This window comes from Apaloderma vittatum, unplaced genomic scaffold, assembly GCF_000703405.1.
Source record: "Apaloderma vittatum isolate BGI_N311 unplaced genomic scaffold, ASM70340v1 scaffold4243, whole genome shotgun sequence".
Lineage (NCBI taxonomy): Eukaryota > Metazoa > Chordata > Aves > Trogoniformes > Trogonidae > Apaloderma > Apaloderma vittatum.
The window spans coordinates 39,005-51,976 of NW_009707365.1; the positions used below are offsets into that span (position 1 = coordinate 39,005).

The 12,972-nt window shown below is 36.9% G+C and overlaps 1 protein-coding gene across 1 annotated transcript; it reads right to left on the reverse strand.

Moving 5' to 3' along the window:
• Positions 1-7,763: 7,763 nt before the first annotated feature.
• LOC104271470 (chromosome unknown open reading frame, human C15orf26) lies at positions 7,764-12,969 on the reverse strand (the record flags this gene model as incomplete). The annotated part of the gene is made up of 7 exons (XM_009866152.1): positions 7,764-7,950; positions 8,918-8,991; positions 10,038-10,196; positions 11,006-11,090; positions 12,265-12,500; positions 12,669-12,758; positions 12,919-12,969. Coding segments are annotated over 7 exons (882 nt in total), but the record flags the coding sequence as incomplete, so codon positions are not given.
• Between the last annotated feature and the right edge of the window lie 3 nt (positions 12,970-12,972).

Here is a 12,972-nt window from a genome sequence, read left to right on the forward strand (position 1 = left end):
TTATTGAGATAGTTATATGGGTTCTTTTTAATAAAATTGTCACTTTTGTCTAAAAAAGGAACGTGAGGAAAACATAATAGAGCCAGAGAATTTTTGTCTGGATGAACTGATAACTCAAAATCAGTAATTCAAGCTGTGAAATTTGGTGCCATTTGAGAACAACTCTATGCAGATAATTTTTATGATAAAGTTTAGAATAACAAGACAAGAAAAATGATAACATTTTCTTTGTAAAATTTTTGTGTTGTTCTTGAGAGCACCTAATAAACATCCACAAAATACTTCTTACTATCTTCCTGTATGAAAGAGTTATGTCTGTTTAACAGGGAGGGATGCTGATGCACAGATATGGTAAACAAGGGATGAAAAGGCACAATACTTGTGTGAGAAACTGCAGAATAGAATACCACTACCTGTATTAGCTAGGGAAATGGAAGGAGTTTGTCTTTGAAACAGTGACTGAAGATGTAAAGGTCAACCACAGAGGGTACAGAATTGGGCTACCAAGCTGGGAAAGGGCTTAGAACATGAGTCGTAGGAGGAAAGGCTGAGAGATCTGGGGCTGTTTAGCCTAGAGAAGAGGAGATTGAGGGGAGACCTCATCGCTCTCTACAACTACCTGAAGGGAGGTTGTAGAGAGGCAAGGGTTGGTCTATTCTCCCTAGTGGAGAGTGATAGGATGAGGGGAAATGGATCCAAATTGTGCCAGGGGAGGTTCAGGTTAGATATTAGGAAGAATTTCTTTACTGAAAGGGTTGTCAACCATTGGAACAGGCTGCCCAGGGAAGTGGTTGAGTCACCATCCCTGGAAGTGTTTAAGAGATGACTAGATGTTGCATTGGGGAACATAGTTTAGTAGATTGATAGGGCTGGACAAAGGCTGGACTCGTTGATCTTGAAGGTCTCTTCCAGCTCAAACTATTCTATGATTCTATTTGGGCCTGGGTAGTCTCTTTGCTCTCAAAAAGAAGTTTTACTGATGTGACAGCAACCAGCTCAAATTATTAACACTTCTTCCCTTTAAGGTCTAAAAATGCTTCATGGGTCATAAATAATTCTGTACAATAGGCTGACTTCTGTGCAAATTCCTAGTTTGATCCAAAGCTGATGTTTAAATAAGAACGTTTTGAAGAGCAAATTTCAACTGCCTTTTTGGCAGCGTATTCACAAAACACAGTAAAATTAATTCAGACCTCATTGCAGAACTTATGCCACCGAGGTTAAAAGTTGCTTTCGTTGTAATTATGATTGTTGATCATGCAGTAAAGCGATCTAGGTCATCCACTCAACATGCTCTAGAGAGAATTATCACACTGACTGGCTTAGGAGGAACAAAGTGCACAGCTCATAAGTTGGCCCATCTCTAGGCAACTTTTTAGTTTTTCTGTGAGATTATGAGTAAGGCCTGAGGTCAGCTGGATTTGAGGACACAGTTTTGCAGCAAGCCAAAAGGGGAATGATGATGGATAAGAAAATAGGGGATATGGTAAAGCAGTAAGTGTAGCTGGACTGTTATTCTGGATTACCACGTGATGCCTTGGAGCCGTTTATAATCAGACCTGTATATATCTCTGACCACTAATTAGTTCAGGTAGTTTCAAAAGAAACCAATTCATATTTTTAGATGAGGAAAGATTGTTCTCCTGCTTATGCTGAATTACATGTTATTTCTGTGTCAGCATTAAAGTACCCCATGTGTGTATATGTATATAGTGCCAATTCACTTTTATTTCACCATATATGTATATTTATATGGCAAAATATGCCTCTTTTCATGGCCACTTAAATTCCCTGGTTATTTGCAAGACTACAATACATCTTGGGTGTTCTGACTAAACTGATGCTGCCAAAGTTGTCAGCAAAAAGACTGGAAAAGATGATGAACCCTAAACTTTTTCCCAAACTCCTCAGTTGTTTCTTCAGGATACGGAAGAGGCAGGAAGCCCAAGCAAGAGGAGTTGTAGGAAAACAGGGAGGAAAGATAGAAATTGCTGTCTCATACAGATTTCACAAACTGTCATATTTAATCTTTTAGAGATCCTATAACAATAATCCATGCTAATTAGCTTTTTAAGACTTTTTAAGAGGTTATGCCCATAAAGTAAAGATAAATTAAACTTTAATCCAGTGCTGTTCTTATTCACTAGTTCATTTCTTTCATTTTGCTTAGGGATTTAATGTTTTTAATAAATTCTGCAGGTAACATTTTCAGAAACAACTAAATGCCATTTTCCTAGTCAGAATAAGATCTCCAAAGGTATGTACAACCTAATTCCTGACAGTTTTAACATGAGCAAGATGCAGAAACAGCTCTTTAATTTCTCAGGAGCAGTGTCACTTTTGCAAATGGGACTTGTGCTGACAGCAGGCTGGTTATTTTTAACCAGTATGCCATATAATTAAATAACTAAATATACATATAAAACCAAATACTGCCATGTATAATTCTTGATGCCTCTGTGGGTTTGTCAGACACACAGGGACAACACTGTGGTTTATGGGCTCTTCTAGCAACTCCTGTTATCATCAGAATTACTTGGGCAGCTGCATCTTCGTATCCCACACCAAGAGCTTACTCTTTAGCACTGTTTTGTGTGTAGATTTCATATGCCCATATCTCTGCTTATTTGCACCAGGTCTATTAAAATTTCCTGACATCTTACAACCACTTTTAATAGCAGCTTTATGCTATTACTTACTGAACTTCTTTGCTGTATTTTGATTTTGGAAAAAAAGATGAAGATATGGTACCTGCCCCAAGGAGCCTATAATTAAAACAAGACCAGCATTATAGAAACATATATACTAGCTGGCCTGTGACTGGATGGTCTGTTTAGTTTTGTTTTGACATGCTGTACAAAGCAGCGTTTAACAGATGTTGGGAAATTAGCTCTCTGAGCTTTTCATATAAACATATAGCAGAGGTGCATGTGTATGAAATAATTTCATCTTTGAATGTGGGTATGAATGTCATCAGGTATTTTTTTAATGTTTGTGCCTATTCTACTGCACTTGAAGTCCTCCTTGCCAAAAAATATAGAAACTTCTCGTAAGCTGTGATTCTGTTGAAGAAATGCTTTGTAGTGCAATACTGATGATTCTTTTTTATTGAGCGATATTGCCCTGCATAAGCTCAGCAGTGAAAAAAATGAAAAGTGTCAACTGCTTCATATACATACCCTCTATACACAGCGTTGACAAAGGAAAAGAAAAAAAAAATAAAAATGGGGAACTCCCTTGGTTATGAAAAGTTTGCACTGTCATCATAAGTAACACTAACCTATCATGCAAATTATGTAGTTGACATTATTATGACTGCTTATAGTCCTGCACACATCCAGCAAGGTGACAGATCTTTCCACTCCTCCTCTTACCTGGGGGAATGCAACCTTAAGGACTAGATTCCCTTTTACAGCTTCTGGGATTAACTAAAATCAGCATGAAAGGGGGAGCTAGCAACCTGTGGCTTGCCCCTCTCTATGCTATATACAGGCAAGGAAATTGGGCAGCTCAGGCAGAGAATGGAGGCATGACCTAGGCCAAAACCTAAACCAGAACAGAATTAAAAGGGAAGTGTAGCTGACTAAATGACATAGAGATATCCTAATTTCCGCTTGTATTTAATGTATTTTGCATTTCACAGCTGTATTTTTATTTTGTGACCCTCATGCATTGAAAAGGCTTAAGTGCTTCTAAAGCAGCAGCTATGGTTTTAAAAGAACATTTCACCCACCCTCAAGTTACAATAGATGTGCAATAGTAATTTAGGGTGAGTGGGCACAGATGTTATCAAAATCACCCTCTCACCTGCCAACTCCACCAAATTTTCCAGTGGTTGGATATTTTCTTCCACTGCTGCGTGGAATTTCTTATTGTAATGTTCTCTGTGCTTTTTTTTTCTGCTTTTTTTTTTTTCTTGGATATCTTATCCAATTACTAAATCTGCGTATTGCTTCCTCCCTCTGATAAGCTGGCTGAGCTAAAACAGTGCTCCATCAATCGCTGAAAAGTAGCTGCTGAAGATACTGATGTGATTATGGTGAGGGACCAGAGACTTGTGCTGAGTGCTAGAAGAGCAGTTTTTAACTACAACGAATCAGTAAGTTTGGGCTAGATGACATGGCAGAGAAGTGACGTGATGTCACATATGAGTTGGGGAAATGTGCAGAAGTGAGAGAAGTGAAAAGGCAGATTTAAAACTTGATTTTCATGTTCCTATGTTACCAATACGTGTTACATAGTTAGCTTTTATTTGCTTACTCTTTGAATTTGCTGTACCTCTTCTTTACTTCAGTAATGTGCTGCTAAGACACCTTGTACAGCAAAATATGCAGATGTGAGCTCTCTCTCTTCTTCAGGTCTGTGAAAAGCTATATTAGCGCAGCACTAAATCGGAACTAATGCACCCTATCGCTCAGCAAGAACTAATAACTCAGGATCAACTTCATGCGTACAGCTTTGGAGCTGCCTGGAATGGAGGCAAAGTGAGTTTTATCTTCCCTTAATGTATTTTGTAGAGCTATGCATACCAAGTGTAATTTGGAAGAAGCTTTTAAACCTTTCTTAATATATGATTTTACTTTTCATTGGTGTACCGCAAAGTGCTTTGCAAATGAGGCAAGCACTGCTGTCCATATTTCATGACATCCAACGTTAGAACAAGCAAAATACAGTGCCTGCCCTTAGCTACACAATGGTCAGTCCGGACTGTGGTTCAGCTCACTATTATCCTGTCCACTAGACCATATTGTGTCTCTAACTGGCAGGTAAAGAATTGTTCAGATTCTGCACCAATATTCAGCCCCTTAATTCTTTCTATGAAATCCTGTGTTGATCAATAAATGTCCAGAATGGTCAAATTAGAAGCACTGCAGTGTGCTCAGTGCGGCCTGATTGTTTTCTAGTTTAATACCTACAAAATCAAATCAGGCTTACGTCATTCTGTTGTGACAATGTGCAGATTTTTTTACCTCTGTAAATTGAAGTAAGTAATAACAGTGCCCCTATAAAAATTTGCTTTGGTTGTCACACATCAAGTTTCGTATCTTTACAAAGCAAGTGAAAGAGAAAGTTTCTAATTTCCTTGAAGTATGTTTTGGTTACGAATTACTTAATGTTTTAATTAGCTTTAATAAGTTTATTGTATGCAACGCGCAATGTTCTGTGTTCTTCTACCTTACTGCTTAACTTTATTTTCCAAAAACATGATACAATGTTAATTATATATCCTAGCTCAGATTTCAAGCTTGATTTAACCCGGTTAGCTTTTGTAGAGTTGTATCATTGGATTTAACATTTCAAGTTGGTTTACATATGTAGCAATAACCGTTGTTTAGAAAAATGTAGTGCCATCATGTGGACAATATTAAGAAGTGTGAAAATAGTTTTTAAAAGAAAAAGTGGGTAGCAGATAGATCTCTATATTCAGTATCACAAATTAGCTGAGTTATAAATATGTATTATATGATCTAAGAAGCTATACACAAATCTGTGGTTTTAAAACTGTATTAGGTAAGGAGAAAAACTGCTAATGGAATCGGGAATTTTTGATTCAATCCTGTTCATTTTCTAGCAGCTTGGGAAGCCTGTTCCCATGAGCACAGACTGATCAAAACACATACAAGAGTCTCCAAGCTACTTTTAATCAGCACCCAGTTCCAGCATTTCCTATTTCTATACTAATTTATCTCTGTTTCTCTGTTTGGTTTTCCTCTAAGACTTTACAAAACTTGGTTTAGTACAGCCTGTGTTGCTTCTCTTCCATACAAATTCACACGCGCTCGCACAGATACAACTACCCATAACATTAGCTAGCCAAGGCACTCTGCCCACACAGTTCTCATTCCTGCAGGAGTTCATACAAAGCTTTGTTTCAGCAATGGGTTTGGTTTAAAGCCTCTTCTTGTCTCTTACATTTAACTCAGAGGAAAACAGACTTTGTCAAATTCAGAACAGCTATTCCTAGTAACTATAACAGTCCACAATGGTCAAATTAGAATCACTGCAATGCACCTACACAGCGTAAGTTTTTTCTAGTTTAATACGTACAAAATCAGTGCAGAATGACGTCAATCTGTTGTGAAAATGTGCATTTTAATCTCGGTAAGTTGGAGTAGTAACAGTGCTTCTATACAAACATGCATCATTTGCCACATGTCAGTTTTCATGTCTTTACACAGAAAGAAGAAGTGAAAGAAAAAATTGATAATTTCCTCTATAAACCCCCGTGTATAACAGACCTGTGAATGTTTGCACACAAGACATGTGATTCAGAAGCTGTCCCCTGCGATACACTCTCCAAAGCAAACCTGCATGTCATAGAACTGTAACGTCTCCTGCTCGGAGACCCTGTATGTCAAGTGCTACCTAGCTGATTCCGCAGTTTGCTGATTTAACTTACATTGAGTAAGGGTGGTATCTTTTAAAGCCTTGCCAGTGGATTTGAAACAATCTATCTGGGATAGAGCTTGAAGACATATTTGGATCAGGCCCTTCTTTTGATGGAAATTTGGTGGGTTTGTTTTAGTAGACCTTGAAAAGTTTTATTCGACCTTTATGGAATCCTTTATGACAACGGAGATTTACGTAATATTTTACTTAGAAATTCACTTCATGCAGAAAGAGCCCACTCTTGTGGCACAGTAAGAAATGCAATATGTATACACGTGGCTTTACTAAATGGATATAATGAAATGTCATACGTTAAGAAGATTCTGTGAGGTGCTGTTTTAGCTTTCATATAAAGACAGGGGTAACTATGAAGTAATGACATTTGGTTTTCATGTCTTTGTATCTCATGCTTGGTTGATTTTATTCTTTAAGCAAATGTGAGTTCTAGCTGAAATTTTTACCATTCTTAGGGATTTTTTTCATGTGGATTCTCTGGTGTCTAATTAGCTATGAATCTTTATCTTACTGGATAAACTTACAGTGTCTCTTACTCTATTTCTAGTTTAGCATTTATTTTCGTGAAATTTTTGAGGATTTAATTTTCATTAACAATTTTACCTTGCTGTCAAATTTCCTAGAAATTATTATGGATTGAAAAATTCTGTGGAAGGCAAATGGAACATGATGATGCATGGAAAAGACTATCCGAAATCTCTAGTCTGTACCATTGTGCTCAAATTATTGATTACTTGGTAATTAGACATTTAGAATACATGGACAAATACAAAACATTCAGTTGGTACCTCTTTTAATTGATTCTCATAAAGTAGAAGTCAATCTTGAGATAGAGACCTCATCTGTGATTTTTTAACATTGCCAACATTGTGCCAGGCAGAGTATGGAAAAAGCTCAACAACCAAATTTCCGATGAACTTTAAATGTCAAAGTATCCCATGATAACTTGTATGAGTTTGGTTTTCAGTGTTTTGGAAACTGTACGCTCATCCTTTTAAAAAGTGTGACACTGGTTTTGGAAGAATTGGTTAAGTACAGTCTGAAAACCAGTAATCTAATGAAAATACATTAGATTTCCTGGATTCTGACATCTTTTCCCATCAATGAATGGGAAAATGGGAAAATGAACTCTTTTTTATTCAAGAGTTCTTGATATTGTGCGTGGTTTATCAAATTTTATTAGTTTTTGCCCAGTGTACAACCTTGATGAGTTAATGAGATCATGCAGTATTACTGATGGTAGATTTTAATTTCTATTTTTAAAACAAAAAACCCTAAAAATGAAGTCTAGACAGAAAAAAACCCAAGAATCAGAAGCTCATCAGCCTCTGTTGGCTGTAGTCTGGGATTTTTATATTCTATGTCTCTTCACAAAACTCATTCCTTCTGATCCCCCTTGGGTGAGGGCTGGGTCTGTCAAACATTGTACCGTTTTCACTGTTGGGATCTCCTGTGACCACTTGCCAGTAATTCTTATCTTCTTCAGCTTTATGGGAGTCCAGATAAGTGTGACAAATTACTTCATATTCTTTTCCAAAATAAGACCTGCAAAGTCAAAGAAAAGGAGATGGGCAGGGAGAATTAAGATACACACAAATTCAGCAAATCTGCATTATCTGTGAATTGTTAAAAGGTTTTCTCATGTTCCTCTTGGCTGATACAGAAATATCAACATCCACTTTTAAATGTCAGACACCTAAAAGAAACAGAATAGCCCACTTTGTTTTATATGACTAATTTTGGAATTTGAAATCAAAGGGAAACGGCCACCTTTCTAGCTTTAGAGTTAAAGCAGCCCCATCAGTATAAGGCAGTGATACACCAGGATCCCAGTTAGGGTCTCATCAGGATTCACGTCACCATTTCTCTCTGTGGAAGACCCTGGCTACTTAATAGCTATTTCAGCCTCAAACTTTCAGACCTTTTTTCATCCTCAAAAACCTGATACAAATTCTCAGTCAGATCTTGCTCAGAATTTAATAGGATACCATTTGTATACTTCTTAACAATGCTTAAGCAATATTAATTTAATGCATGCATATTAACTTGAGTTGTTGAATTAACTTCAATTTGTTGAGAGATTGATTTATACAGACATAAGCAATATACACTTTTTTTTGCAGTGTGTTCTTATTTAATTGTCTTACTTCTTACAATTCCTAGTATACTATTGTTTTTTCTAGAAAAAACAAACAACCCCCCCTAAAATCCAAACAACTATAATTTCTCAAGATATTCAAAGGGAGAACAATCAAGAAACTAGAGAAGGCTAGAAGTATGATATGATATGAATTAAAAAGAATAAAATCCAAATAAGACTGAGCTGATTGTTGCCAACATCACAGTGGCATGCATTACAAACCAGAAATAAAATAAGGGAGAATGTGCATTCTGTGTTCTTTTCCATTTCCTCAGTGTATTCGTAAAGCACCTATCTTGTGCTATGCTTAGAGTAATTCTTGATGTTGGCACATCATTATGTACATCCCTGATAGTTATAAATTATTCTTACCTTGTCCAAAAGTTCCTTGGAACAGCTAAGCTTCGATTAGTATGGCAATGAGTAATAATAATTTTAGAGTTTGCCTGGAAACAGCAACAAGGGAAGACACTTAACAGACATTTTTACACTGTTTGTATTCAAATTAAATGCTTTTATTTGCTGCTTAGTGTAAGCCCGCATTACTCTGTATCACTTTGAGACTGCTGTAAATTTATAGTGAGATATTTTACACCCTGTATCAGTTCTCGACACAACTGTTTAACAGCTCAGCCTAGCCAAATGTTTAGCCTTCAGGTCAGATGCATTCTCCTGTATGTCCGTTCTATTCCACTCCCCTGTGCTGGGCAGTTCAAATTAAAAAATAAAGTCAAGCAAGCAGTAGAGAGGCATCATTCCAGTGGCCTGTGCCATCAGGTGATTCCTCTTACAGTTGATATTTGGCCTATGAGAGATGCAGATAGGTTGAGAACACAGCCTAAGAATGGACCTTTATATTTTTACCAATTTACAGTTTTTTATGAATAACAGAATTAATTTTTAGTCGCCCTCATTTACAAACACTGTGGCTAAACAATGCTATCATTGACAGTTACGTAATTTTGACTGTGTTTATTAGTGATTTGATTCATGTAAATGAGTCACAGTTCAAGGCTGTAGAGGAACAGTTATATTTGTGGTATTTTGCTATACAGCCAGCACTTCGGGAAGTTATGTGAAACAGCTTAATGTATCTACAAAAGAGTCTTTTTAATACTTTTTAAATGTAATGTACATGAATTCTTAATTGATCACAGCTCCTGTCTGGAAACAGAATTTAGTGCTCAGAAGTCTTGTTAAAGTGCATTCCAAATACTGCATCCTCACAACATGATGATGTCTATCTTAAAAAAAATTCTGATAGAAAAACTGAGCAAGTCAACCTCAAAATATACACCAGCTCCTAATAGTTGTATGTGCGGATTCACTGGGTAAAGAACACTGTTGCTTCCCTCTGCCCTTTCCTAAAATCACAGACCAGAACTTATACAAGTAAAATATGTTAATGAAATGGACACAACTTTTTTCTAAGTATTTCATCTACTGTTTCAATTAAATCTTCATAACATTTTCTACAATTTTAGTTTCTTACAGGAACTGGAAATCCTTCGTATTCAAGACGTAGCTGTGGATCCAAGAAGGCAGCTTGCCAAGAAGTCAAATAGGACAGCTCATCTGTCAAAAATACTTGCTGAAGGTAAGTTTTTTTAGCAAATCTTACAAATGATTTATGATCACTTGCTAGATATAACTGTAAATAAAAATATATATTAAGGACAGTATAAATGTAAATGAAACAAGATATGTAATTTTTAAAAATACTTTTCAACAGAAAAAAAAAATCTCTTGGCTTCTGCTAAATCAGTCTGCCAAGCTAAAGCTATGCATACAAAACTCATAATACAGATTCTATACTGATAAACTCATTAAGTAGCTATACTATCTATGTGCAGACTGGCAAATACTAATTTAAAATTGAATTTACATTCCCCAGGTTCTCTTCCACCAAAGTTGTTGTTGAGAGGGAAAATTTGAGATTCTCAAAGTTGCAGTGATTTATTCTGGGTGCACGTGTAACACCTAATGTCTTACTTGCTTCTAACTTGCAGAGGGAAACAAGATTAACATTTAATAGAAATCTGCACCCTTGGAATGATAGAACAGTATGTTACTTCATACACCTACTATACATTTATATACACAAGAAATAAAACCTCATTTTGGACTTACTTAAAGAAAAAAATTAATCTTCTTGTAATGATGAATTCTCTCATGATTCACAAGCTAATTTTAATTTCCTTTTCTCTTTTCTTTTTTAAAATCTCCTTTATCCAGTTATTCTGGCCAACAGCTCCCTTGGCTTGCACACCCAACCTCAGGCAAGTTGCATAACTTTTTTAACAGGTATTGAGTATCTTGATCAGTGTTTGATTCTGAACCTGTTCTGTAAAACTACATTGTTGAACCACTATACAGCTTTTTATATATGTATATATATACAAACTAAATGCAGACTATCAGTGTATGCTACCATTGCCATTTGCATCTTTATTGTCTTACCATTTGGTCAGGAAACCCTCCTGTTGTCCCAAGACCAAAGTTTTGCCCAAATCTAACTGGTTCACCCACTGAACCTCCATCAACACTGTTAAAATTGTGAAAAGGAAGAAAGAGACATTCAAATAATCAGCTTTACTGTTCTGTTTGTTTGTTTTGGTCTACAGTTAGGCCTTCTGGCAACACTTTATATTAAGTTTACCTTTAAAATGGGAATATATCTTAACTGAAAAGATATTTCATGCTTGACTTGCTGGTTAAAATATTTAACAGAATAGAATCAGACTGTATTCATTACTGTTTATGAGGTATTCATTAACATGCAGGGTGGAAAGATAATATCCAGTGAAAAATCAATCAGAATTCAGAACTGCGGACCCCTTTAAAATATACTTAATACAAGCATCCAAAAAGTCACAGGCTAAAAGCAGAAGAAGTGTGTCTTTGTGTTTGTGTGTAACTTAAAATATGTTGCTATAATATGTGACTGATAGTCAACATCATCACACCTACAGGTATATCTCTATTTCTAGAATTATATCTGTATCCTACATTAACGAATAACTAAATAAAATGCTAATGAGGGACTCAATAGCGTTTGGCACCAATAGCTGTAAGATCAGGCAGGCAGCTCGGCAAAAATACTTTGATTGCAGTTCTAGAATGCCTAAATTATGCTCTTGGAATCCAAATTCTTTCTTAGTTAGTTTGTAGACTCATACATTATTATTGTTGAATACATGCACTCAGAGCCTTCAACTATTGAGCAGGACTGTTCTATTTCTTCTCCCACAAATAGCTGGGATTAAATATGTCTTTGAGGGAGAATATGCTGTTTGGTTAAGGTTGTGGGTTTTTAGGACAGCAGAACTCTGTGTACTTCATGTACAACAAAAGCATTGACACATATTTCTGCTTCAGAGACCTGAGAGTGTGAATAATAATACTAGGTAATATTTGGACATGTTTTGTATTCTACAGCCGAAATATGACAGCATTAAAAACAGCTGCAGAGTTTAGCAAATGATACAGTGAACTCAATTCTGTTTTCACACCAGTTCAAGGAAGTTTAAATCAGCCCAGGAATTATTCACAGTAACCCAGAAGAGAAGCAAGCTTAATGCATGATCCAAGTTAGAGACTCTTTCTTAAGTACATTGATCTTGCTCAAACTCATTTGTATTTTAGCAGACCTCATTGCATCAAAACAAGATACCGAAAGCTAAAACAACAATTGAAAATAACTCAAGAAAGTACCAAACCTTAAAATACAAAAAGTATTTCGACCCCTAGGGTCCACGCTCTGGACTGCGCTGACTCCTCGAGGGGCTCGCAGTGACGTGACTGAATATAGGGACAGTTCATCCAGGTTAATGGCCAAAGTCAGACTGCCGCAGGCTCCAGGGTCGCTCTCCACTGAGGATTTGTTGTCGGGGTTCAAAAGCATCACAGTGTCTCCAAAATGAACCAATCCATCCTTAGATACCGACAGCTGTATCTAAATTAAAATATGCACAATTCTTTACAGCATTCTCTGAACCTACTGTCACGAGTACTTTAACATGTGCTAATCCGCTGCCTTCTTAATGCGTGAAGAACACTAATGGCGGCTGTGCTGTTCTGTGTGGAGTCATAAAGAATTGATGTAATGTTCTTAAAGAATTACCTTCTTGAAGAGATGGTCTTGAAGCTTGCTGACTTTCTGTATTAAAAGTTCTCCTCGCTCTCTTTTATGCAAGAAATCCCTCAGGCGCTCCTGCTCGGAAGGGGAGGAGGGGGAGGGAAATGTTAGACAGCACTCACCATCTCATGTTTAAACCGAATTTAAACAATTAGGGGGAAGCCCCGAGAGGTGAAGGGACAGGAGAGGCTCTCCGGGAGGTGGAGAGACGAGAAGGGCCCGGCCCCAGCGCTACCTCCTCCAGGCACGACGCCTCCTTCCAGTTGCCCACCAGCACCCCGGGCCTGTA